The following is a 25,964-nucleotide window of genomic DNA, read 5'->3' as shown; positions in this document are numbered from 1 at the left end:
GGGCGGGCAGGCACTCGTGATTCCCACCGTGGGAAAAGCCGGAGCTGCGGCTTTGCCCTGAAAGCTGGTTTTGTGTGGCGAGGGGCAGCTCCGGACGGCTGCGGCTCGGGCCCCGCGTGATCTGCCGGCCCCGGGGAGGCTCCGGCACGGCCCGGGCTCTCCCGCCGGGAGCCGCCGGCAGCTGCGCTGGCACCGGGGAGGCTCCCGCTGGGAGCTCGGAGCCCGCACTGCTGAAGGATGTGGCTGCAAAGACCCACGGAATCGACAAGGAGTTTTATTTATTCTTTTATACATTTTTCTTATGGTCTCTTTTAGGCCTAAAACAACAATACTTGCTAAAATGAAAATCCGCTCTTCGGGCGTTTTAATTTCTGTAATTGTACCATCTACTAACAAAGAAGCAAAATCTGTGGTGAGGCGGTATTTTGCAGTACGCCAATTTAAATTATTAAACCAAAGATACGAGTTTCTGAGCTCGTGTTGTCTTCTTTAGGTCGTTTGACATCGCCGTTCTTGCTCGAGGATGTTGTAGAAAACATCTGACTATTCTGCATCACAGATACTCCATTTAAAATCTCTGATTTTTACATATTTCTCAAAGTTCAGGATTAATCTCAAAACAAATTTTAAAAAAAAGAAGAAGAATTGAAGGAGGGACGCAGCAGGAGTAATCATTTTGCTGCTCATCAGCCTTGTACTGGAAAGGCACATCCTTACTTGCAAGTAAGGGTGATGTTGGAGAAATGGAGCGATTTGTGATTTGCAGATCGCTGACCCAGATTTCACAAGTTTCCTAGAAAATTTGGTGGATCTGCCACCCAGCACATAGATGACATCTCTGGTGGTGACAGCTTTACTTCAGATGCAGCATCCTTCTGATAGTCAGAATGTGGCTCTGTCCAATTTTTTCATATATGGGAAAACAAGGAGTGAATTTAAATTGGTGTCTTTTTATTTTTTTCCCCATCGTGAAAGTCCACACAGTGCTTTGTTAGGAAATTGTTCCTAATTCACAGCTAAGTCACTGGTTAACAGGAAGAAATGGGCAATCTCTTGATTACCAAGAAAAATCAGCATGGTTGACAGATTTTTAGACAAAAGCCCCAGCATGTCAGAGATCAAGTCATGGGAAATTAGTCTAAATCCCACTACCAAGATGATGGTGATCCCAGCAGAACACACAACAGAACAAAAATCTGTTGCCCCTCCATGAGATTTCCTGTGGTTAACTATACAATCCAGATGCTGGACAGAATTTCTGGGTGATGTGCCAGGGTTCTTATACAATTTAGCAGAAAAGAAAATAAATACAATAGCTACAGGAGAAATCTGACAAGAATAGAAGTCAGGACTAGCTAATACTGCTTTTCCTTAAGGGATTGTGGTTGCTTTGAGGGTTATAAATATTTGATAGATTACAAATTTGGCAAGTGAAAAATCAGATTGAGGCAGTGTTAATATCACCTACATGGGAAACACACATAAAAATGTAAGTGCAGATGTGTGGAGAGATTAAACAGGAGTTTTTGAGGTCATTACTTTCAAAGTTTGGAGTGGAGATATATTATGGTATACAATATATGGTATGCAATGTACCCTCTCATAACCGATAACCACCCCATAAAGTTCTATGTCTGTAGAGAACACTGAGGAACAAAAAATAAAAAAATCCATGTAACAGAACGCTCCGCAGCTGAAAATGGAATTATGTAACTATTTTAAATATGCAAACTTAAAAAAAAATATCAAAAGTGATGGACATTTTGCTTTTCCAGGGATTTATAAAGGAAAAATGTGTTGCTTAGTCCTCTCCTTACCACCTAATAGAAAACGTGTCAACAAATTGCTCAGTGCACAGCTATTCTATTATATACATTTTAAATAGTTGGATTATTACTCTGAAAAATCAAATAGATGCAGTCAGAGGTCATCTAGAGGAGGGGAAAAAGGGTAGTTTATTTGAAGAAAAGCATAGGCAATCAGTGACAGTATGATCTGTACATCGTCCCTTCCTGTGCCCAGGAAGTGACAGCTGGTGTGACAGTGCCATCTACTGAGGTCCCGGTGGACAGTCGATGGAGGCACGGCTGTCACAGCCTTTTCCTCTTGCTGGCCCTCCAACATGTCAGCATTTCAGCGAGCTCCGTCTTTGCCTTGGCTATTAACTCTGCAAGAATTCACTGCCCAGCGCTGCTTTTCTCCAGGAGGGGAACTCCTGCACCTTCCACCCTTACAAATGCAGTTTTAATGCTTGGCTCTTTGGCAGGGAGAGCAGAGGAAGTGTGGTTTGCTGTGCTTTGGATCCACATCATAAAAGGTCATTTCCAATCCAAAATGGTCATTTCCAATCTAAAACGTTGGATGGGGCTCTGAGCAGCCCAGCCTAGTGGAAGGTGTCCCTGCCCACAGCAGAGGGTTGGAATCAGATGGTCTTTAAGGTGCCTTGCAACCCAAGCCACTGTATGACTCTGTAATTTTGAGCCTGAGCTGATTTGCCAACAGGATGAGGCAGCAGATACAGCCTGAGATTGCCAGTGCTCAGCAGCCTGGGCTGCTGCAGACTCAGAAATCCATGGGCAGCTCTTCCAGCCCAGAGGGAAAGGATGGTGGGGCTGATGGTCACAGAGGAGCACATATATGTGAGCACAATGTGTGTATTTTGTTTAATAATTTAAAAAACAAAGTCTAAAATGTATGTTTATACCCAGATAAATTTTGATTCCATGTTTTTTAAGTCTATACTAAACTTTCCACTGGTTTGTTGGAGGTAGATTTTGGGACAAAGTTCAGCTAAGGGCTCAAACCAAGACGATGAGGTAATTCAGAAACATACCCACATTTCAGGATTTTATCCAAACCAAACCTGAACTCCTTTTTTTTTCAGTTCCCTTATGGGAGAGGTTGAGTTGAGAGAGTGAGTGAGTGAGAAAAGAGGCAATGAACAGAAAAAATGATACAAAAAGGAAAAACACTTCTACATCTATATTTCATCTATAGAGATATTACTTCCTCTTTTTGCTGGCATTTGTTGCAGATCCTAAATGAAGGCCTTTGCTATGCTACATCAGTGTTAAAAACAGTGAAAAATAATCATGGCAGCATGTGCTTATGGAATTTTACCAGTAAGCTCTCACAAGACATTGCCTTTAATATGAAAATACTCAAAACATTAGATTGGTGAATAGAAATTAATACACTATGTATCCATTGTCAGATGAAACATCCAAATGCTTGGGATATTATTTTCAAACTGCAAAAACTTGATGTGTTTTTAGAGTTATAAAAGTTCCAAATGCAGTTTGTTTATATAGATCTCGTGGTCCATACAGAAAACCATTTTTGTGTTTATAAAAGCAAATAAATACAATGAAAGTTGCCCATTTCCTGGTATCTTGTAGATGTAAGAGTGATTTGTAATGCACAGCTGGCTTCAGCAGGGAAAGCTGAGCTGTGAAAGCAAGCTAACCATCTCAGAGAATGATGTGGGCTCAGAAAAAAAAAAGTAAGAACATTGATGAAATCCACAGGAAATCACTAATTATGGTAGTCATAAAAATAACAAACCAGAATGCTTGCTCTGTCCATTGCTGCAGCCAGGGCTAATGCTGGCATGATGCTGCAATCACAGAGCCAGCTGTGCATGTGCACAGATGGATGTGCTGCTCCACACACAGATACTGAATGCAGAGCTGCTTTCACATGTGTTTTACACATCTTTACCACAGAGATCTTTACAAACAGAACAGGGTTTGGATGCTTCAGCAATATTTGTTTAATAGAAAGTAACACCAAAGAAATACTTACAGCAGTTTGCTTTATTTTGGCTGATGCTGTCCTGTGTTCTGTAATAAACTGATTTTAACTAATCCATCTTTTGATTTATGAAAAAGCAGCTATTACAGCTCAGGACAGCAAATTAAATGGCACCAACCCTATTGGATGGTACAAAGCTGAGCTTCTTTACAAAGAAATATAATCGTTGCCCAGTGACTGTGGTAATACCTCATATCCATCTGGTGTTGTCCATAAACAGCTATTTTTAGGGCTGCTGCTCAAAATGTGAGAAGCTTGCTGCACTTTAAATACAGTAGAGTGTGACTCCTTGCAGTGCTAAGCACCAGAAATCATGTTTATGGAGGCAAGCTCTGTGTTTACAGTGGTGGCGTGTGGGAGTCCCACTTCAGAGGAAAAAGGAAACGAAGATTGCTCAGCTATCTGGTGCAGAGCTTTGGCAAGAACATCCCCTATTCATGGAATTAGCCTTCATTAAAAAGTCCCAGGGTGGTTTTTGGCATTCAAAACCAGTTTAAAGCAGAATCAACCATTAACTGCTATGTTTTCAGTTTAAAGTACTTCCAGATTTTGACAAGAAGCTGCCGGCTAATTATTTATCAAATAAAATGGCGCCAGTCAGCACAGAGAGCTGGTTACACTCTCTATCAGCTGCACTGTGTCAAGGTCTGATGCAAAATAGGGTGAAGAAAGAGGAAAGGCTCTCCTCAGCTTCACTGGGTTTGGGCCAGGCCTCAGGAGCGCAAGATGAAGGAAATGAGAAATGTACGTTACAGACAGAGCTATAAATGACAAGGCACTAATCTGCTTCTCCATCTGTGTCTCGCTGAGCTGAGGATTACAAGCCTTTGAAATTGACAGTTTGCCTTTTCAAGGTGTTTTCGGTCTGAAACATAACTTAAACTTCAGCAACTTCCTATGGTGGTGGATATTATTTTAAGATTTGTATACAGAAATCGAATCCAAATTCAAGAAGGACGATGACGGGTTGTCTCTCGACAGGGAGCTTTCGGGCTGGAGGGAGGTTACAGGGGCACCTTCGCCTTGCACCAGTTTTATTTGGTACTTCAGCTCACTGTTTTGCTAAGTATCTTGCGTGCAGAAATTTGCCGCTGATGCCAAGAGGGGCATCATTAACGCAGGGCAGAAAATGGGATTTGGGTGAATCAGAGTACTGAAGGGGAGGCCGAAACGCAGCAGGAGACGGGCAGGGAAAAGGGCCCGGAGAACTTCTGAGGGCACGCAGGCACATCCGCGGGGGCTAGCGGAGACGCCGAAAGCCTCTTCCAGCTCGCAGGTCAGCGCGGCACGGAAAAGCCCAGCGCGGCGATGCCGTGACACACTAGGTCAAGTATTTCCTGCGCGGCGATGGAGGGCCTGCCCGGCCCAGGGGACATCCCCGCGGGGCTGCGCCTCCCCGGCGCGGCAAGGTGAGCCGGAGCGGCGCGGAGGGACACGGGCTGTGGCGGTCCCGGCCGGGCGGAGCGGGGCAAGGAGGTGCTGCGAGGGGCGGCGGGCAGGGCGGGGGCTGCCCGAACCCGCGGCGGGCGCTGGCACCGCAACCGGCGGCTGCGAGCTGGCGCGGACCCAGGCTCTGGCAGGGCTGGAGAGGCGAGGCCGGGGCGGCGGCGGGGCGGCAGCCGCAGCTCGGAGCGCAGGGCCCCGCAGCCGGGGCCGTCCCGTCCCATCCCGCTGTAGCGGCTCGGGGCAGCGCCCGCCACGGCCAAGGAAAACTAACGGAAACTCTTTCAGGGAGCCTTGCGCCTGCGCTGCCGCGCGCGCTGAGCCCCCCGCCCGCGCGGGGCACGTCGGGGCCGGTGGTTCGAACAGGCCGGGCGGCCCGCGGCAGAAGGCGGTCGCGGGACTACAGCTCCCGGCAGCCCCCGCGGCGCAGCCCCGTCCCGTCCCGGGCGGCTCCGGTGTGTGTGCGGGGAGCCGCGGGGCTGGAGATGCGCGAGCGGCCGCTCCGGCACGGGGCAGCGGGGCCGCAGGTGAGCGCGCCGGGACCGGGGGCACCGCGGCCAACGCCGTGGGCGGGAGGCGCCGCGGGGTCGCGGCGTGTGGGTGTGTACGGGGGTCGGGGCCGCCGCCGCCGCGCCGGGGAAGGGCGGGGGCGGACTGGAAAAGTTCCTGGCGCGGCGGCGGGAGCGGCCGTCCAGCCCGGCACGGGCCGTGCCCCGGGGCAGCGCCCGCCGCCCCCCGCGGGGGGAAAGCGCCGCGGCGGCAGCTCCGCCCTGGGTGCCCCGGGGTGGGGGTGACGGGCCGAGGCCACATCATCTCCGGAGATGGTGCCGGCGGGGGCGGGTCGCGCAGCGGGGATTTAAACCCGGGAGGGACGGGCGGCCGCCCGGCCGGGGCTGCGCGACCCGCGGCGGGCAGGAGCGTCCCGCCGGTGCAGCCGCGGCGGGAGCTGCCGGCCCTCCCGGTGGGCACGGCCCCTGCGGGGCGAGGACTGCCCGTGGAGCGGCGGGTTTGGGGCTAGGTGCGGAGAGGCTGCCCGGGAGGCGCTGGGTTTGGGGCGGCGGGAGCGGCAGGGAGCTGGGCTGCAGGGGAAGGAGGCAGAGGGGCTCCTTCAGAGCCCCTGTTCCCCTCGCTTTTTCAGGTGTAGGGTTTTCTTTGCATAAATGAAAATGCAGAATCGCAGACTGCATGTCAATTTCGGCATACGCTTATTTGATTTGGTGTTCGGAAGAACTCTATCCTCACTACAAAGTGAGCAGTTTCTATGGCTTTCCCTTCGTAGAAAGATCCATTCTTTCCTACCGAGTAACAAAAATAAACTTCTTCAAAGGCTTATATGCAAATACAGATGGTTTCAAAAGGCTTTGTCAATGCAAATGCATCATGCTTTTGATAAATCAAATTAACGTTCTAATTAGGCAGTTATAGGTGAGCTTTCACAGGGTGTTTTCACTGCCTAAATTAAACTTGCCTAGCAGACTCATTAATTCTTTTACATCATAAGGCTTTTCTGTTCTCTATTATGTTGGTTAGGCATTGTTTTTTGTAATTCAAATCCACCCCTAAGGCTTCGTATTTGCTGTCTCTGGTGAGACATTGCTGTAAGAGGTGAGGGAGAGGAAAGCAGTATGTAGAAAACAAGAACAAGTCATCTTCAAGCAAACTGGAAGGCGCTGTGAAGCTGCTTTCTTGAGAAAATGTTACTGTTGTTGTCCTTACTCTTCTTATTTATAACTTTCATCTGTATGGTGTTTAACATGTTCTTTAAGGCAGAAGTTTCTTTTCAGGTGTTGTTGCTAAATGTCCAACAAGTCTTCTGTTTGAAGGCAAGAGTTTCTAGATACCTCTGCCGAAAATGCAGGAGTATCGATTTGTTCTCTCTTCCAGATTCCCTGTTAGGAATTTTTATCACAGTACCAAGAGCTTATTTTCCTTTCAGAACTCCAAGTTGTGTCTCTCTCTTACCTTTCAGAATGCATTGACAGTGGGGTTTTGAGCTGTTACACTGGTAAATACCAGAAGTGCATAGTATATTAAATTCTCAGCCTTATTTCTGGGAAGGACAGCTTCTACTGTGTGCAGCAAGATGTGGCGTTTCTCTTCTGAAATTTCATTACAACAGTAATACATTTTCTGATTTTTTTTTTTTTTTAACATAAGGGAAGGAAAAAATAGGTGAGCTTACTGATTTTGGTATCCTGTATGGATCAATGATCCTTAAAAACTCTTAGCAATATGTCTATTATGTATGTGTTTGGACCATCCATGGAAAACTTCTCCTGTGGCAGAAGTTGCATGGGTATCTTGAAGTTATTATTTTCAAACATTCCAGCTGCTCATGAAATGCTTGAAATATTGAATCAGGTAGCATAGTATCTTGTAACAAGTATCTCAAGCCCATGCTTATGAAATTATTTATTTTCAAGGGTTGTTGCAGACTTGCTTTTTTAATCCGACTTATGAGTATTATTAAATTATTTATTTATTTTTTCCAAAGGAACCAACCAACACTCAATTGTGTGCTCTGCAGATCTTCCTGTAGTTAGAGTTTGTGCAAGACATTCTTCAGTTTTCTTAAATACTTGGGTATTAATACTAAAATTATCATATTTATTCGAATTATTAATATTAAAATTGAATATTAATAATTATTGAATAATTTGAGTATTAAAATGATACTCTAGATGCACTGCTCCTTCCCCTGCCTTTTTTGTTGTTTTTCTCTTGAGTGCTAAGTGCTTTGCTCTCCTAAACCAATGTAAGTTAGAAGTTGTGGTAACATACTGGTCAGTGCTAGATCTGATTTTTGTTGTGTGTCATACAGTGGGAAAGCAGTTAAATTTAACTTACAAGTATGAAATGCTTCTAATATAACACATTTGAGTAAAATGAGTTGGTATCCTGCTGCTTAAGAGTAGAGTGGTTATGACATGGGTATGTGACTTCATGCATTTCATGTGAAATAACTTTATTTTTTCCCCTATAGGCACACTACAACGTTTCAAAATGCTGGAGATTATCTGGGTGATGCTAGAGATTGCATTTAATGTGGTTGTGTCTTCAGACATTCTGCTCCTCCATTTCATGGGCTAAAATATTTTATAAAAATGAAATTGGATATCTTCAATGATCTTCAAGTTCACCGTGTCCTGTGAATTCAGAGGAGACTTTCTGAAGGAGGAATAGAGTCATCACATACGTGGACTTCTCTTCTTGCTCAAGAATTTTCTTTCATTGTCAAAAGCTATCTGCATGAAGATGAGACTTCATTTAAGATATGATCTGTATAATTAGGTGAACAAGGATAGTTTTAATGAATTATCAACATCTATTTCCATCTGCTTCTCCAGCTTTTATTTTTTAATAAAAATGAAGGACAAGTATAAAACAGCAGAGCTGATGTGTTCCTGTGAGGCGTTTGTGTAAGCCTCTGTGTCTGGATGTGGTGCTAAAGGACAGGCAATCTGCTTTTGATCAGCTGATTGTAACTGCAGAAAGAGAACCTTTAATTTAAAGTAACTTGCAGCTGTAATTATTTTACTCTTTGGCTTGCACCGAATGAAAGGGAAATTTAAGTTTTACTGGTCAAGAGCATTTTACTGAACTGAGAAAGGGAAACTTACATTATCCTTGTTTTCATTTCAAACCCAGAACTGATTTTACTTAGAATTTGACTACTAGGGAGATCTCGGCAGAGAAAAGCAAGTCAGATGTCATCAAACGACTCTTCTCCCCCATCCTTACAGAAGTTTTCCCCACCCACGTGTCATGCTGCTGCAGCACAGACCCCAACTTTGTCTTCAAGCCCCCAGTCAGGGCTCTCCAGTCGACTCTCCAATGGCAGTTTCAGCACCCAGAGCCTCACCAACTCCCGAGGCTCTATGCATGGGATCTCCTTCCTTCTGCAGATTGGCCTCACTCGAGAGACTGTCACCATTGAAGCTCAGGACCTGTCCCTCTCTGCTGTTAAAGACCTCGTGTGCTCAATAGTTTACCAGAAGGTATGGTATAAAGCTGCCATGTTCTGCTGATGGCAGCAGTTGTTTGCTAACAGGATGTTTAGTAATAGCAGCTGAGATATGCCAAGAGTTTGGTGACAAACACCTATGTCGGGTATGTGCAGTTATGCAGAAAGAAATTTTGGTAACTCTCAAGGGAGAAGCTTTAATTCAAATATGGACAGTTTTTTCCTTTCAGCAATTGTCCCTGATACCTTAGGTTTTTACTAGCTTACGGTTACTACTGTTGAAAAATATTCTTGGATCTGTGTATCCAGCCACAGTGACAAGACCATTTGTGGCTACAGACATGCCTTGCAGGGCCACAGGCTTAGTACTAGCTATTCTTTTTTTTTTTTTTTCTTCTAGTTAGTAATTAAAAATCCCACTAAATAGCTAATAATATCCTAATATTATTTTTCTGTATACTGAATACATGTGTTACTTTTATGTATCAATATAATGTCTCTTAAGAGAGGGTTGACCTAGAAATAAAAGAACCTTAGCAAGCTTTTCCCTTGTGTCTTGGCTACCCTGTTGCAAATTCTATCTCTCTAGGAAGGAAGTAACACTGATCATTTTGCATCCAAATTTTATCTTTAGGTTAGGAAGGTTAGATCCCAGGATGCAGCCTGAAAAGAATTTAATAGTATTTAGTAGAATAAGTAATAATTGCTGTTTTCCATCAAGGTCAGGGAATTATCTCCATGTCTTTCATTGTTGTGAGAATTGTGATATTTATCATTGATTAGTTTTATTATATAATTCTTTTTCACCTAATAGCCTGAAAAAACATAAGCACATTATGTATTATTTGCATATGCTTGTGTATCTTTTTTTTCCCATCTCATAACTTGCTGCGTCTTTCATATTTTTTACAAACTGTTGTCAAACAAGCCAATTTCATAATAGCTTCCAAAATATAATTCAGCATATTAGTTCCTTTCTGAACAGGTGAATTCTTTGGGTCAACTTTTTTTTTTTGAAAACACTATGCATGCAACAGTGTACCTTTATGCAGCCATTTTAGGGGCGGCTTTTTCTTTCTATGCCAGCTCCTTCTCTTTACATCTGCATATTTCCTGTCTTCTGTCTTAAAGAAAGATGAAAACAAGTTACATTCACACTTACTTTTCTTTTTTCCTTTCTGTTTTTTTGGCAGGCTCAGCTAAAAGTTTAGCTTGAGGTCTTGTTACTGCTCAAACTTCTTACATGCTAAGCCTAATGTACTGCAAAACTGATGAGGATTTCATGATCAGTTTTCCTTTTTGTCTGGCTTTGCTGCGGTTTCTGCTCTCCTGCAGCTGAAGCTACCAGAAGGTGACTGCTCATTGAAAACATGTTGCAGGCGCAAACTGATCAGGAAACAACCTCATGTGTGGTGGATTCATCTTTCATAAGTAGTTTTGCAGCTAGTGCACGAGTGGCAGTATTCTCCCTGTACTGTCTACTTGACAGCAATATGTCCTGCCTTGACTGTTTTTCTCTCGGATCTGGTGACTGTTGCAAGACTGTTAAATGTTCTAGGATTAGTGTGTGCCCAATGTGAAAATTGTGAGCGGTGTTCTTGTCCGTAGTTCTGCAAATGGTTGCTGTTTTTTCCAGTTAAAAGATTTGAGGCTGCTGGGTGTGCTGTTGAGATTCAACAGTGTTAAAGCTTCCCTTTCCTCTGGTATTCCACAGCCTGCTTAAACTGTCTTGTCTTGACTACAGGGTACTGTGTGGTTTGTTGCTGTGATAGTTCTGTACCTAAGAGTGTTTACTTACTGTTGCATTTCTTTAATTAATAAGGAGAAATACTTTTTTTTTTTTTTTTTTTTTACTTGGAATAATAATTGATAGCTTCTCTCCTTATTAGTGTGTTACCTTTACTAGTGTTAAATGGACATTTCCTTACTTCACAGTCACATTTCAGGCTAGTATTCTTCTACGTAATCTGGAACAAAATAAAACTCTGAGGAGTCCTTCTTCACTTACTTGGGAACTTGAACCACCTGCCTAACTGTATTTGAGGCTACAATTACAGTATCAAAGATGTTGGTTAGGACTCTGCTTTCTGTGTTTCCTGCTTCAGTCACTGGTGTTCAGTGTAGCTTGTTCAGGTTTTGCAGCAGAGTAGTTAAAAGCAGCATCAAGAGAACTGAAACTAAAGAGGCATGTGTCTGCAAGGAGAGTGAGATGAGTAATGCAAATATTTGGTGTGTCTCTTAGCTCTATTACAGATGTTCCAAACATCAGGGGATGTTTTTTTCTTTTTAAGTGTTTTTCTTCAATTGTTTTTGCAAGTTTAAAGTTAAGTTTGGGGGGTACTGTGTTAGGATTGTTGTGTACTGGAATGATTAATAGAAGCTGTCAGAAAATCCAAACTTTAGATTTCATGGGGATGCTTCAGAAAAATTCTTGCTTATGGTCTCCAGTGCATTCATGGTCTTCTCTGTTCATGCCTTATCTAGGTTGCTGTGTATTAAAGTATCAGACATACAGTTCTCAGGGGCAATCTGAAGAGGAACCTAAACTGGTCACATGACTGCTAGAACAGAGAGGGAGTGTTTAGAAGCAGAAAAACTTGTAGCAGGTAGACAGTGTGTTCTTGCACAATGGTCAGATATTACAGAGACAAGTTCTTGGTCTTGTTCTGTGTTGGAATACTGTTTCTTCATTCCTCACACGAAGTAGAACTAAGAGATTACTGACTTAAAACTAGAAACTTGCATGTGGTGATGTTCTGCTGCCTGCAAACTGGGAATTGTATTTGACAGTGTGCTCTAAATGCTGTATTCTATCTTACCTAATTTTATTCTGGTTAGAGCTATAAATGAAAAACATTTTATTACTGTACTATTACTAGCGCTATTAGTTGTATAGTATCAGTACCTGCAAGATTTATTGTAACTTTTTGAGTAAACTTACGAACCTTTACTTTCATGTTTCTATCACTTCTCTCTTTTTTGGTCCACAGACCTGTCCATCATTTTCACTTTCAGTCATACTCAGCATTCTCCTTCTCTGTATATATTTCCTCTGATGACTTTGTTATGATTTGCTCTGAAACAGACAAATTGCTCCCCTACCTTAGAATGTTTCCCTGAAATTCTCATGATCCTTCAACCATTGCATTCTTTTTGATTGAGTACTGATACTTTGTTTGTTTTTGAAAGACTCTAAAATGAAAGCAAATCATCTCTTCTGTTCAGATGTTCTCAGATCTATTTTCCTCCTACTGCTCTGCCTTTGTGACTTGTCAGCTGTTTTCTTCATATGAGCTAAATAACACAGGGACTTAGCAAGAGTTGAGACATGAGAAACATGCTTGTGGGAAAGTGGGATCTGGGGAGTTACTGGTGGTACAAAGGTGCTACATGAGGGGCAGATGAGCGTTTCCAGCATGATAATAGGTTTGTATGCTGGAAAACCTAGCCAAGCAGTAGTCCAAGTATGTCTGTACTGAGGCATCTGGTGAGGGAAGGATCTCCTGCAACATGTTTGAAACGAATTGTCTGTGTGATAATGTGATTTGGCACATGATTCTAAAGAGTGGGAGTGAATAGCTGGGTAGGGATGCAGGATAATAGAGTGGATGACTTCAGTGAACGAAGAGACTTTCCAATGGTGTTTTGGACCATTAGACTTAGGAATTAACTTTCAGTGGTTTGAAGCATTTGTTTTGCGTTACGATGGGTCATGAGATATTGGACCTTGAAACAATATCCGCCTACACTTTTCCCTAGTGTGAATTTTTGGCGACTAGTCCAGAACTTTGTAAAATAACTCCTGGAACTTGAAGTAAAGGGATTTTTCAGTTACTGCCAAGATGGAGAGAAGCCTCAGTGTTTCACTCAGCAATACTGACTGCTGTATGTTGGTTGAGTTCTTCTGGATTAAAAAGACGATGTAATGCACTCTCAATTAATGCTAGATATGCTGTAATACTTACAGTATGAGCATGCTAGATAACACCAATGATTTTTCCTTAGTGTAACTGCAATAATCCACTAGTTATATTACTTGTGCTACTGCCACTCAAGTATTAAGAATTACATAGATTCTTGATATAAGTTGATATATTGGTGTACCAGAGATTAATTTTGGCACAGTCTAGTGCATACGTAGACTTCCCACAAGTGATTTCCTGTCACTAGATGCTCTTTTGGAATTGTTAAAACTGGGAACAGTCATGTTTTTGCTTTTAGGAAACTAAGTAATACTGGGATTAGCAGTTTATATGTTCTGAGTAACTGTGCAGATACATCAGGCTTTTATCATCAGGCAAGAAAGTAATAGCTGTATAATCCCGTAAAATAAAACAGGCTTTAAAATATTCTGTTTTGAGTTTTGTTTTCAAGTTTACATTATGAGCTCTTAACACTTCAAAGGAACTGTGTAATGTTCTTCCTTAGCAGCTTCATGTAACTGAGCATAAGAAAAGCTGTAAAAGCTGTGCTTTGCCGCAGTACAAGAGAGAAGAATTTGGTAGTGTACAACTTGAATACAGTTCAACTATTGAACATAGTTTAAGCTTTGTGTAAAAATTCTGTTAAAAGATACCACTTGAAATAAAACCCCTGTTAATCGATGAGGTTATTCTTGGCCAGCAGTCTGCACAAGCCTTCTGGCCAAGGTGCTAGCAAGGAATGCTGAATTCCCCCATGGACTGGGGAGCGGAAGAGAGAGCAGGGCGCCGCACGCCTGGAAGGAGCCAAGCTGCTTGGTTGGAGCTGATTGCTCCCTGCACCGAGGCCCAAGAGCCTGACACAGGGCTCTGCTGGGCCACCTGCAGCTCATCAGAGCTGGCCGTGGGGAGGGCAGCCAGCCAGCACTTCCATGGCTTGGGTGCACAGGGCTGGAGTGGGGGCAGAGGAGAGGAGGCTGAGCCAGAGTGTGTGGAAAGGGGTTGGGAGACAGGCATCTTCCCCGTAGGATCTGTTCTTTTGTAACTGGGAAATGTTTTTTTTGGTGGGAAAGAGCAGGATTAGTTCATCTAACTTGAAAAATTTTATTAGGTATGGTTGGGTTTGGAGTCTGCTGCATCTCTGTCCCTATGGGCAGCCATGGACAGCAAGACTGACCGTGTAGTCCTGATAGCCACTAGCATTTGGATACAGGTGTGCAACACATACATATATACACACAGATCCAAGCAGATCCACAGTGTCTCTGTCTGTGAGCACTCACATGAACACAAACAGCACCAGGTCCCATGCTGTATCAGTCTCTGGTGGTTCAGGATGGAGGTCTGGGGGTGGGGAAAAAAACTGTACAGACGCATACCCACTCACCCACCAGTAAGAAAATAGTGGATGTCTCCTGCAGCTGGCTTAAAGCACTTTCTGCCCAGTAGGAGCTGCTGGATCTTCGTCTTTCCAGTTGCTGACACCTGGATATACAAGCTCTTGATTTCACTTACTCTAACCTTTCCACTCACTGACATTACACGGTCCTCTTGCTCTGATTGCTGGCAGTCAGACCCCCCCATACACACACATGGGCTCAGAATAAGAGAAAAGAATTCAGGAAAATAGCTAGAAATTGGATTCAGTGTGAATAGAGGATGGGTGGTGCTGATGATGCACAGGGCATGATCAGGCAGTTGTTCTGACCAACTCCTGTTTACAGGTGACCAGCCTCTTTTATCTTCTTATCCCTTGATTTTTTCCCACGTTTATTCCTCCCTGAATCACGTCTTTCCTTGTCTTTGTTTCCTTCTGTAAACATTCCATAGGTATTGTACAATCCTAATTTCCCAGCATTTTATAATCTGTGCCATACCACTGGACTGCAGCCCCTCTCAGGCCACAAGATGTTCTAGCATTGACTTACTTGATCATGTATGTATGGAAACTGGGTCTGAGGATGTCTTGTGAAGGCCAGGGTATCTTTTCCTAGGAAGACTTCTTAATTTGGGTTCCTACCTATCCTTGTTTCTCTGTGCTCCCCTGGCTGGTGGAGATGGGCCTTTGGTGGCCTGATGGCTCCTGTGAAGGGGCTGGGAAGTCCTGGGCAGGGTGTTGGTGGACTTCCCCCACCTGCATTTTTGCTCTGTGCTGCTTTGTGGATGTGCAGCCAAGCATTTCTCAGGTAGGACAGGTAAAGGAGCTACTGCAAGGTTCCTCAGCTACTGCCTGTCCCTCTTATGGATTCAGAAAAACCTCCTAACGACTACAGCTCTCCATACCAGTGAGCAGGGTCTCTCTTTACTCATCCTTTCAGCTTTTGGTATTATTTCAGAAATGGAGATCTGGCATGCACAATGCCTAGAAAATGTGTTGTGGTGCAGTCTTGTCACATACTGTAGAAACTGTATACAGAGTCTGTGTTTAGTGTGAGAATTCTTGTACTCCATACTAGTATAGATTATTCCCGTGTTAGTCGTGAGCATGTGGTTCTGCATCTTAGTCTAGAAGTCACTGATAAAGCACAAGTTTGTACATAGAAGAAATACCTTTTAAGGAGGTTGAATGTTAGAGTTGGAAAACCAGACAGTCTTTCACAGTCACTTCTTTTATGTGTAAGTGTATTTGTTTTGGAAGAACAGGCAGTAAATCATATTGTGACAGTATGAGAAGCATTCATGCTACAAAGCTTAAAAGGTTAATTTAATTAATGGTGAACCAAATGAGGGTGTTGATATCAACAGTTCTAACAATCTGTAATAGATGATTTTGCTTTTTTCACAATATTTCTACTCCATAGAAATTAATTTTGCCTTTGTCTGGAATTCATTTGAAAACAAAAATCTTAATTATAATATTATAATGTTATTTACAAACTTTGGATTAATGTTGGTGCTCCTTTCTAAAGGATGTAATGTCTCATATTTTGTAATGATTACACCATTGTAATGGTATCACAAAGAGGAGTTGAGTGTTCATCTCTAAATTTATTTTGTCAGCTAATGCTTTTTAGCATTGAAAATCCAAGATTTGTACATGAGAATGGGTAAATGGTGCATAGGCAGAATATATTTTATCATAGCAATTAGGTTAAGTGCTGCTTGGCAGGTGATTATGTGACCTCTGGTTACTGAGGTGGGGGATTATGTGTAGGGATGTTCTGGCAGCTGCATGACAGGGTTATGGTGTTAAGAGTGAAAAAAATAGAAGAGAAACACATCTTTATCAAAAGAAGGAGACTCAAATGTAAAGAGGACATTACTTTTCTCTGAAATAGAAGAAAGTGTGAAAATAATGGGCATGATGGATATGATACCTTCATTATGTTTTTGATTTGGTAGAAGAAATTTTTCTTGATTTTAGTTAAGAATAATTAATATACCACAAGCTTTGTGCAGTTTAGATACTTAGTGACTGTGTGACATGTAAATTACTAACTTGTTACCTCATTAATTTGAAGTTTCTTCTTTTTCAGAAGAAGCTTTATGAGCTTTTTCATAATTTTTCCTACATTTCTCCTGTTTTGTTCTGCGTGTGTGTTCCTACCTCAAGTTAGAATTCTGGTTTAAGCCAAAAACATCAAAGGAGCTGCTTGAGTGCTGCTCATTCCTCTCCAGAGTCTGTTCCTGCTCTTTTTCCTCATGAACTATTTACTTTTAAGATTTTCAGTTTTACTCATACTTGACAATATTTTAAAGAGTAGGGAAAATACAGAATGAGAAAGCTTTTCTTTTTTTTTTTCAATGTCATGGAAAAGGGCCATGTTATTTAGTGTATCCGTTTCCCATGTGGAATTTTCTTCTGTCCTTATGGGGATTTGAGTTTTTCTTTTCACTGAATCACAGAAAGTGGGTATATTGGTGGAGATCACTGGAGGTCATAGAATCCAATTTGCCTGCTGAAGCAGTGTCCTGTGGAGCATGTTACTTAGGATTTCTCACATCTGTAGATCTGAACTGACATGGAGCCTCTTAACTGGCTTGCTCCTCAAGAAAAGTATGACAGGTGCTGCTGGAGTGTCTTGAGCAAAATACCTGCCTGACCAGAATACCCTTGAAATAAGGGTTATAGGTGGTGCTATCCAAGTTAAAGGCCTGCATTGAATTTTACTTCCCAGATTGATTATGTAGGTCTGAGAGATTAAAAACCTGAAACAAAAACCTTAATGCTTCTTTTTTTTCAGGCTAAAAAAAAAATAGAAATTGTTAGAAAAGGCTTTGTTTCCTCAAAAATGATCAGATTTTGTTACCATGAAACATTTACAACTCTTGAGTTCTGTACCTGTTACTAAAAACATTGATAAATAGGATTATCAAAGAGCATGTATTAATTTAGGGTTTGATTTCTGTTGCAGTTCCCAGAGTGTGGTTTCTTTGGCATGTATGACAAAATTCTCCTGTTTCGCCATGACCTGAACTCAGATAATATTTTGCAGCGAATTACATCAGCAGAGGAGATACATGAGGGAGATCTTGTTGAGGTTGTACTCTCTGGTAGGTATTATTGTTACATTATTATTATTATTATTATTAATGGAACAATTCTTTATTCAGTAGATTAAAAGAAAATAGGACTTAATGAAGCAATATTTTCATGCCTGCCTTGAGCTTTTTCACTTAAGTCTCCATGCACTTTAGGGTAGAGGTTTCCAAGTAAGTCCAAGTGTCCCTGATGCTTCAGTACTCAGTTTTTTTATTTTTTCATTGTTTTGTTTTAATCCTCTTCAGGATTGTTATTTTAAACAAATCTGAATTATACAATTTGTAAGTATAATAATACCAGTTTTTAATTTTTATTTGTGTTTAACGCACAATACAGGTAGGATTCATAATTTGTTCTTCCAGCTGCTGTGGGTTTTCTTTTGCTTGTATCTGTCTTTTTATTCTGTAGCTTTTGCTGTTGATGACTTATGCTGTCTTAAGACTTCATATAAATGTTGTTGCTGAATCATGCCTATAAAAACAGACTCTTACAAGTTACTGTAGTACTTAAAAATAGTTTATTTAAACCATAAAACCTTAGAGTGGTGTTTATTAACCAATAACAAGGACAAAATAACCCCAGCCCTGATTGTCATTGTATGTGTTTGATCAATACTTTGTCAAATTCAGTCCTAAGTCAGCTGTAGTAAACTACAAATAAAAGCTGGAATAATATTGAGCAGTTTTTAAAGTCTTTGATGATAAAGTGACAAACTGAGCCTGCATATTAGAGAGACGTCTTGACTGTCATGAGCTTAGATATTTGTAAACTTGGTCAATAAAGTATCAATTTGATAGGTGTAAGGCTGAATCCTTGGCTGCATTTCAAGGCATGTCTAAGATGTTCAGTAATTGATCATCTTATTTTGAGTTTTTCATTGCTTCTGGTCAATAACATATTTGGAAAATTTGTTGTCTGTCTCTTGGCAGTCTCTGACAGTTTCCTTAGAGACAGACAGACCACCCGAAATTGAGGCATTTTGAAGACCTGTAAATCTCTTTCAGTAAGATTTTAAAAATAAGAATCTGAATAGGAAATGTTAGTATGTATAGTACATATCTGATAAAAAAATAGTGGCCATCAGGGCAAGGTAATGTTGATGTAAAATACCTGTTTGTTTTTTTTTCCTCAAAGAAACAGGACAAAAATAATTTCAATATATCTATGCTTGTTTAAGGAAAATAATATTTCTTGTCCTGTGGAAACTTTACCCACAGTTTTGTTTTGATACACCGAGTTTAGTCTAATAAGCTTTTACTGCAAAAGTCCTTTAGAAGATAAAAATCTATCTTGTAGAACTGTCTTTTTTTTTTTTTTGAAAATTTTGTAGCTGTTACAAAACAGCTTGAAAATTAAGTTGCTCTTTCAAATGTTTACTGCTGCTTTTAGCAGAGCTTGTTGTACCTGCCTTCAGCTTAGTGAGGTTTTCAACAGAGTGATTCATACTGTTGATTAGTTGGGGCCATTAGCCTACAGAGTTGAATGAATTTTTTTCCTCAATAAAAATGTTTACTGAAAACTATGCAGTCTCCTAAATGCATATTTAAATGGCATACAGTAAAATGCTGATTTCTAAAGAGCTTTGTTAACATTCTTTAAATTAGCCATTTTTAAAACATGTTCTTTCCATAAATCCTTGTTGATCCTATGGCAAGAGCTTTAATTTACTGCAATTTTTTAAAAGCTTTGGCTACAGTTGAAGATTTCCAGATTCGTCCTCATGCACTTTATGTGCATTCCTACAAGGCTCCTACTTTTTGTGACTACTGCGGAGAGATGCTTTGGGGTTTGGTACGACAAGGATTAAAATGTGAAGGTAAGTCTCTGATATTTAGTGTATTTGTGTGTGTGTATATCTATATGAGACGAGCAAGAAGAAGTTGTACTGTGTTTGCTGTGTTAGCAAGACATAAATTTAATATTTCATAGCTGGAAGGGTTTGTGCGTTGGAAAACCCAAGTTCTGATCTTGGCATTAATGCAAACTGTGTGTGACCTTGGGCTGATGACTTAAGAAGTTTTGTTGTTTCCCACTTTGAAAAAAATAGCTAGCTTACAACCTTGTGTTCTTTGCACAAGGAACACATAGTTTGGAGAGACTCCCAGAGGGGAATCCCTTTCCTTATGGCTTTCATCCAGCTGGCTGTAGAGCACTCTGCAGCCTGCTGTCAGGTACTGACGCTGCCTTCTCACTGAATTCTTCTTTGGTTCTTGTGCTCCAGAGTGAGGGAGTGATGAAAGCCTCCTGGTGGTGGGAGATCAGCAGCTTCCAAGTCTTAGAGCTTATTACTAGAACTGGGCTTACTGGAGAAAAAGCTATTTCTGTAAATCACGTTAAGAACTCTAAAACAAGAGAATTTGACACAACAATCTATTCCTGCCTTTGCAATTTTCCTGGGTCATCTTTTGAAAACTGCTTTATCAAAATATTAGTAGTGTTTTTGTTACTTTGAATGTTGAGAGGTTTTTTGAATAAACAAATTCCTCTTCCAGGTTGTGGCTTAAACTACCATAAGCGATGTGCCTTCAAGATTCCAAACAACTGCAGTGGAGTGAGGAAGAGGCGCCTGTCTAACGTGTCCTTACCAGGAGCAGGGCTTTCAGTTCCAAGGCCAGCACAGGCTGAACACACATCCTCTGCCTCTGAAGAAGTACGTAATATGAAAGGAGAAATGATTTCTGTTTTAAATTCTTTAACTCTGGAGAACTGGATAGTGTTTTAAGTGGCTCACGATGATTATGTTGGAGTCCAGCTTAACCATTAAGATTGGTTTTAGTGAATTTTAAAATATGGTGATTCTTAGACTGTGGCATTTATTGCTTATTATTACTGTGAGAGACGAAACAGGAAATAAATTATAATTTTTATATTTAATTTTTTATTAGCCTTTCACTCATGGTTGTAGGAAATCTTGAGAACGTTGGCTTCAGAATGATAAAACATCCTGCCTTCTTAGCAATGCAGATTCATTCTGTAATTATTGTACCATCATAGATTAGTTACTTGGCCAAAGCAATACAAATTGTCAGCTTTAATACTGGGGAAGATTTTTCCTGATCTGCTGTTAAGCTTTTCATAGAGTTAATCCAAAAAACCCCAAACCCTATTAAGGAGGGTGTAGGGGATGAAGGGCTTACAGTAAAAACAGATATCCATAGTAATTCCTTGTTATAATGATTGCTGAGAGGTTATCAATTACATAACAAATATCAATTATCAAATATATCCCAAGTGTATTTGGATCATTAGACAGGACAGGCAGTGATTAGATCCATTTGTTTGTGCCTTAGTTTTTTCTATTCACTCGTCACTTTACACTATAACTATTCTTACCACAGTTTAAAATACAGATCATATAGTCTAGTTCAAGAGCATAATTGTTTTTAGCTAGAAGCTATAAAACCATAACCTTGAATAATGACAAAATAGTTATTTTGCTGTTTATGACTACTGGTAAGATCTATTCAGTGATCATAGAATTGTAACCATTTATCACAGAATTTAACTTTATGATTTCTGTGTGCATGTTTAGTACCTTTTTGATACTTCTTTGTTTTCTCAGTGCCTTTTCTCTTTTAATTGCTAAAGTTTTTCTTCTGAATTAATTCTAAATAATTTTTGGGGGGGGGGTTAATTTTCAAAGTAATTTTTGAGTTTTCTAAGTATTTTTGCCGAATTTAGTAAGCTGTCCAGCATACTATACCTTGCTTTAAAAAAAATGATAGTTTGAGGTGGTGATTGGAATTTGGTTTGCCTGCCTCCAGTGTTTTTTCATTTTACCCTCTATGTGGAGGTTTGTATATGTTGTCTGAACCTTGTCAGATTGCTTAAAAAATAAATGTCTAGAGTGAATTTCTAGCATTTTATCTTCTGTGTAAATAAAGGTGCATATATAACTTCCTGCTTTCTGTAAGGCTTTTCCATATGGTGTTTTCATGGTTTTGTTTTACAATACCAGAATGTCCTCTTAAAGCTTCTTGACCGGGCTGCTTTCTTGTCTGGTCGCTTTAGGAGCCAACATCTCCCTTACAGCCCCACTGACATTTCTTTTCCTCCAGCAGGACCCCCAAGTCCTTCCCAGCAGGGCTGGCACCAATCCCCAGCCTGTTTGATATGGGGAGGTGCCCCAGCCCAGGTGCAGTGCCAGCCCTTGGCCTTGTTGAGCTGCATAAGTTTCCCATGGACCCACTTCTCAAGCTTATCCAGGTGCTGCTGGATGGCATGGTGCCTCTCCAGTGTGCCAGCTGCACCGCTCCTCTGGGTGGCATCCACAAACTTGCTGAGGGTGCACTCCCTCCCACTGTCTGTCATTGGTAAAGACATTTAATAGCTCGGGTCCCAGTATCAACCCCGAGGGTCTTCATTGTCACTGATGTCTGTCAGAACACTGTGCCATTTACCACTACCCTCTGGATGTAACCATCCAGCCAATTCCTTGTTCTCCTAAAAGTCTGCCCGTTGAATCCATCTCTTCACTTCAGAGTGAAGGATGTTATGGTGACCAGGTCAGAGGCTTTACAGAATTCCAGATAAATGACATTATGCCTTTTTCTTGTCCACTAATGGAGTCTCTCCATCCCAAATCACCTCGCTGTCCTTCATGTGCTTTAGCATAGCTTCTAATATGATCTCTGTGATCTTCCCAGGCATAGAGAGGAGGCTGAAAGTTCAGTGGTTCCCAAGGTTGTCCATTCTGTCCTTTTTAAAAAGGGTGCAGTTTTGGCCTTTTTCCAGTTCACCTGGCTGCTGTGACTTCTCAAAGCAGTCGTGGCAGTAGAACTGTTCTGGTGCCAATTACGTACTCCTCTTTTCTTCCAGCGTTGCTGCCCAGAACCTAGTAAGAGGATTCCCTCCTGGAGTGGCCGCCCCATCTGGATGGACAAGATGGTGCTATGCAGAGTGAAGGTCCCACACACCTTTGCTGTTCACTCTTACACTCGTCCCACCATCTGCCAGTATTGCAAACGGCTGCTTAAGGGCCTTTTTCGCCAAGGAATGCAGTGCAAAGGTAACCATTTTCTGCTGCAGCAGTACATTTCAGTAAAGGTCCTGTATGTAAAACCGATTGCAGCTTAGGTGGCTGTGTACTGCAAAATAGGGAAGTGTAATTTAAAAAAAATTCATAATTTTCATAAGATCACAGCATCCCTCATTTTCATTATAGTATGCTGTGCATTGTACATTTTTCTGAAAAATAAGATTCAATTATGTAGATTGAAAACACTATAATTCTAGAAAGATAATTATAAATTAATGAAAATGGAAAATGCTTCCTTTTGTTCAATATCTGTATTCTATACTGACTGCTAAAGAATGTGTGAGTTTTCATTGTATTATTCTAGTACAGTATACTGATTATTACCTTTTGGTGGTAGGTGCCTGTGCTGAACTTGCATGATTTTTATGTAGCATATGTTAACATGCATGGCTTCAGTTCTCAGCCTCTTCCATGTGGTTTCTAGGGTGTAACTAGTGCCATCTCCTTCTGGCTTTTTATTACTAGTTAGTGCAGATCTGTCAGCTTTGTTGCAGGGAGCAAAAGTCTAGTGATGAATCATTAATATTAATTTGGAAAGGAGTTTCCATTTCTCTCATGTGAGTTTGTCAAACGGGAGTATCGAAGGTCAGCTTTTTGAGAGAGGTGATTCATGCATTTTTAGTTTGCTTTATTAGAGGAGAGAAAAAATTGTAAGCTTGCAGCTGTGTTAACTTTTTATTTTATTAGTAATACTGCTGTCTCATGTAAGTAAGGAAGAAGTTTTATCTTTCATTTCTGTTGTTATTTGCAGTCTTTGTAGTCTGTTTGAAGTCTGCATCCTGAACTGGTTTAGATATTTTTTCCAGTCAGTGTGTCTCTTGGATATACATGATACAACAATAATGAAGCCTGAAAGAGATGCCTTGTGGTTTTAACATATGAATTCTGCTGGCCATATACAATTGCTGTGACTGTATCCAGCTGAACAAATGGGGCTACCACATCAGTTTCAGGGAATTGAATGATACTAGATAAAAGTATTATTTGTATGCATATTATAAGCATTTATGCATGGGAAGCAAGCCTAGAGATATGCTATGTATATGTGCAGGACAGAAGTTAAGTGTCTTAATAGGCCTCCATATATGCAGTAAGATCCTATACTTATTTTTAATATATCAGGAATTGATACCAAGCAGTTCAAATATTTTCATTCTGCCTTCTTGTATAGAAGCCTAAGGTTTCCCACTGGCTTTCTTGTGCACATTCACAAAGCTTGGGGTCTTTTAGTAGTTTTATGTTTCTGATTACCCAAAAGAGCCCTGGATTTCTTGATTTAATTCAGGTTTCTGTTTGGGCTCTGAGGATGATGTTTGAGATGCTAAGGCTGTATTTGTGGTAATAAATTAAATGTGCCCAGAAACATTCCTGGACACTGAGGTCAGCTGGGACAGAATGACCCATGTTCATGAACAAGTTTTCTTAGCATCCCAGCCTGGGTGGCTCTGTGCAGACTGCCTGTTTGGAGCAATTTCATAGGATGCTCTGGTTTATGAGCTAGACTTTGGAACTGTTTGGGATTATGCTAATGCTGTGGGCCAAAAGCTAGGGGATGTTTGTAGCTGTTTACTAGACTAGAGAATTGCATTGCAGTATCCAGGAATGTTTCTGAATGTAGTTTAATTTATTAGGATAGATTCAGTCTTCTAGTTTCGTGACAGGATTTGAAATGTCTCTGTTTCTTCCAGCCTCCTTTAAAGTAGTGAAGTAACTGTGTTCCATAATATGGACTGAAGCCACGGCTGTAAAAAAAGATCGTTCATGGGTCTCCTAGGATGCATCCTTTTAGGCACTCAGAAACTGAGAGCTATTGTATTGTGCTCCAGAATTTGGCTCCTCTGCTACTAAAAATGGAGTGATAATTTTTTTCTCTTATCTGAGTTAAGAGAAAAACACATTGAGATTGCTTTGGACAGCAAAAAGAGGCTAAGTTATCAATATGAAAACAGTTGTGGGGGCAGTGGGGAGTTTTGAAATTCGTGGTGTTGATGGAGTTGAAAATCACAGGGATGCTGCTAATGAAGGAAATTTCTGTTAGTACCAGTTGTACACTGGACTTTGTTCATAGGCTGTGTCTCATAGCTCGGGTGCAGAAATGGCTCACATCCAGGTGAGATTCCATCTCCACACCAGGCCAAATCTGGACATAATGTTAGTCTGTCTGCCCCATGTCAGCAAGAAATGGAGTTTGAGTAGTCAGGGAGATCAGTAACCTGAATGAGAGAGGAACTGGACTTCAGGATTTACTGCAGAACATATTTGCTCTGATGTAGTTGTGTGATCGTAGAGGCCTCTGATGTCTGCAAGTCTTAGTTGGCAGGTAGGGAAAAATGTTAGAGATGAGACAGTGAAATCATATAGCAATGGAAAAATGGATGTGGAACAAATGAAATAATGGGAGAAATTACATCATAAGAGAAAAATAGCTGCAGAAAAAGCTACAGAAGTAGCAAACTGTTTTGTACTGGAAAGGGAAGTACTGACATAACAAATAGTGGTGGGACAAATCAACATGTGACATAAGGACAAGATTGTTAATTTCCTCCTGGAGATGACCTCATTGGTGCTGTCTTTAGTTACATGCAAGTGTATGAATCTGAGCTGAAGTTTCTGTTGGAAGATGTGATGACAAATGTTCATGTCTGGGTGGGAGTGAGGTTCTGATATCATGGGCTTATTTATCTGCTATTTTAGATTGCAGGTTCAACTGTCACAAACGCTGTGCACCTAAAGTACCTCGAGACTGTCTTGGAGAGGTTATTTTCAATGGAGGTAAGATGAGAAATGTACTTTCAAATAGTGAGAGATCTTTTGAGGCTGAATAAGATGCTTTAGTTCTCATCTCTGAATATTTGAAATATTCTTACTTGTCTTGCCAATTTTTTCACTAAGGACAGTGAAAATGAAAAAGATTCACTGTAAAACCTACGCTCTGACTTATTTTATTTAATCAGTCTTGACAAGTTCACTATCCTTTGCTTGGGATTGCTCAGTGAAAATGAAAAATCTAGAAGTCACCCCAATGTACAAGTATGAAGACCTATTGTGATCAATCTGCTTATTGTTCACCATGAAATAGATACTTTAAAACATGAATATCTGAAGACTCATACTATTTGTTCCAACTTTCTCTTATCCGTGATTTTTACTAGCCAGAGTTAGCTGAGGTATTTGAGATAAAAGAGAAAGGAGAAAATCCTCAAGCCAAACCAAAAGAAAGAACTCCACTCTAAGTTCTGGAAACCTCAAACAAGTAGGACTGCTTTCTGAATAGACATTGCAGAATTGAAAGAGGAGTGTGCA

At 41.1% G+C, this 25,964-nt stretch overlaps 1 protein-coding gene across 1 annotated transcript in view; it reads left to right on the top strand.

Annotated features, from left to right (window-relative positions):
• Positions 1 to 5,614: 5,614 nt before the first annotated feature.
• The window catches only part of PRKD3 (protein kinase D3), a 41,454-nt gene continuing 21,104 nt past the window's right edge, over positions 5,615 to 25,964 (top strand). Inside the window, exons 1-7 of the mRNA XM_079327452.1 lie at positions 5,615 to 5,783; positions 8,240 to 9,254; positions 17,496 to 17,634; positions 19,308 to 19,439; positions 20,116 to 20,273; positions 22,442 to 22,631; positions 25,356 to 25,433. Of these exons, the coding sequence (XP_079183578.1) occupies positions 8,964 to 9,254; positions 17,496 to 17,634; positions 19,308 to 19,439; positions 20,116 to 20,273; positions 22,442 to 22,631; positions 25,356 to 25,433 (988 nt within the window). The 5' untranslated portion in view covers positions 5,615 to 5,783; positions 8,240 to 8,963. The remainder of the gene's footprint in view (positions 5,784 to 8,239; positions 9,255 to 17,495; positions 17,635 to 19,307; positions 19,440 to 20,115; positions 20,274 to 22,441; positions 22,632 to 25,355; positions 25,434 to 25,964) is intronic.

This window comes from Erithacus rubecula, assembly GCF_903797595.1.
Source record: "Erithacus rubecula genome assembly, chromosome: 2".
NCBI classification, from domain to species: Eukaryota; Metazoa; Chordata; class Aves; order Passeriformes; family Muscicapidae; genus Erithacus; species Erithacus rubecula.
Note: the sequence above shows the minus strand (reverse complement) of the source record. Positions and strands in the feature narration are given on the sequence as shown.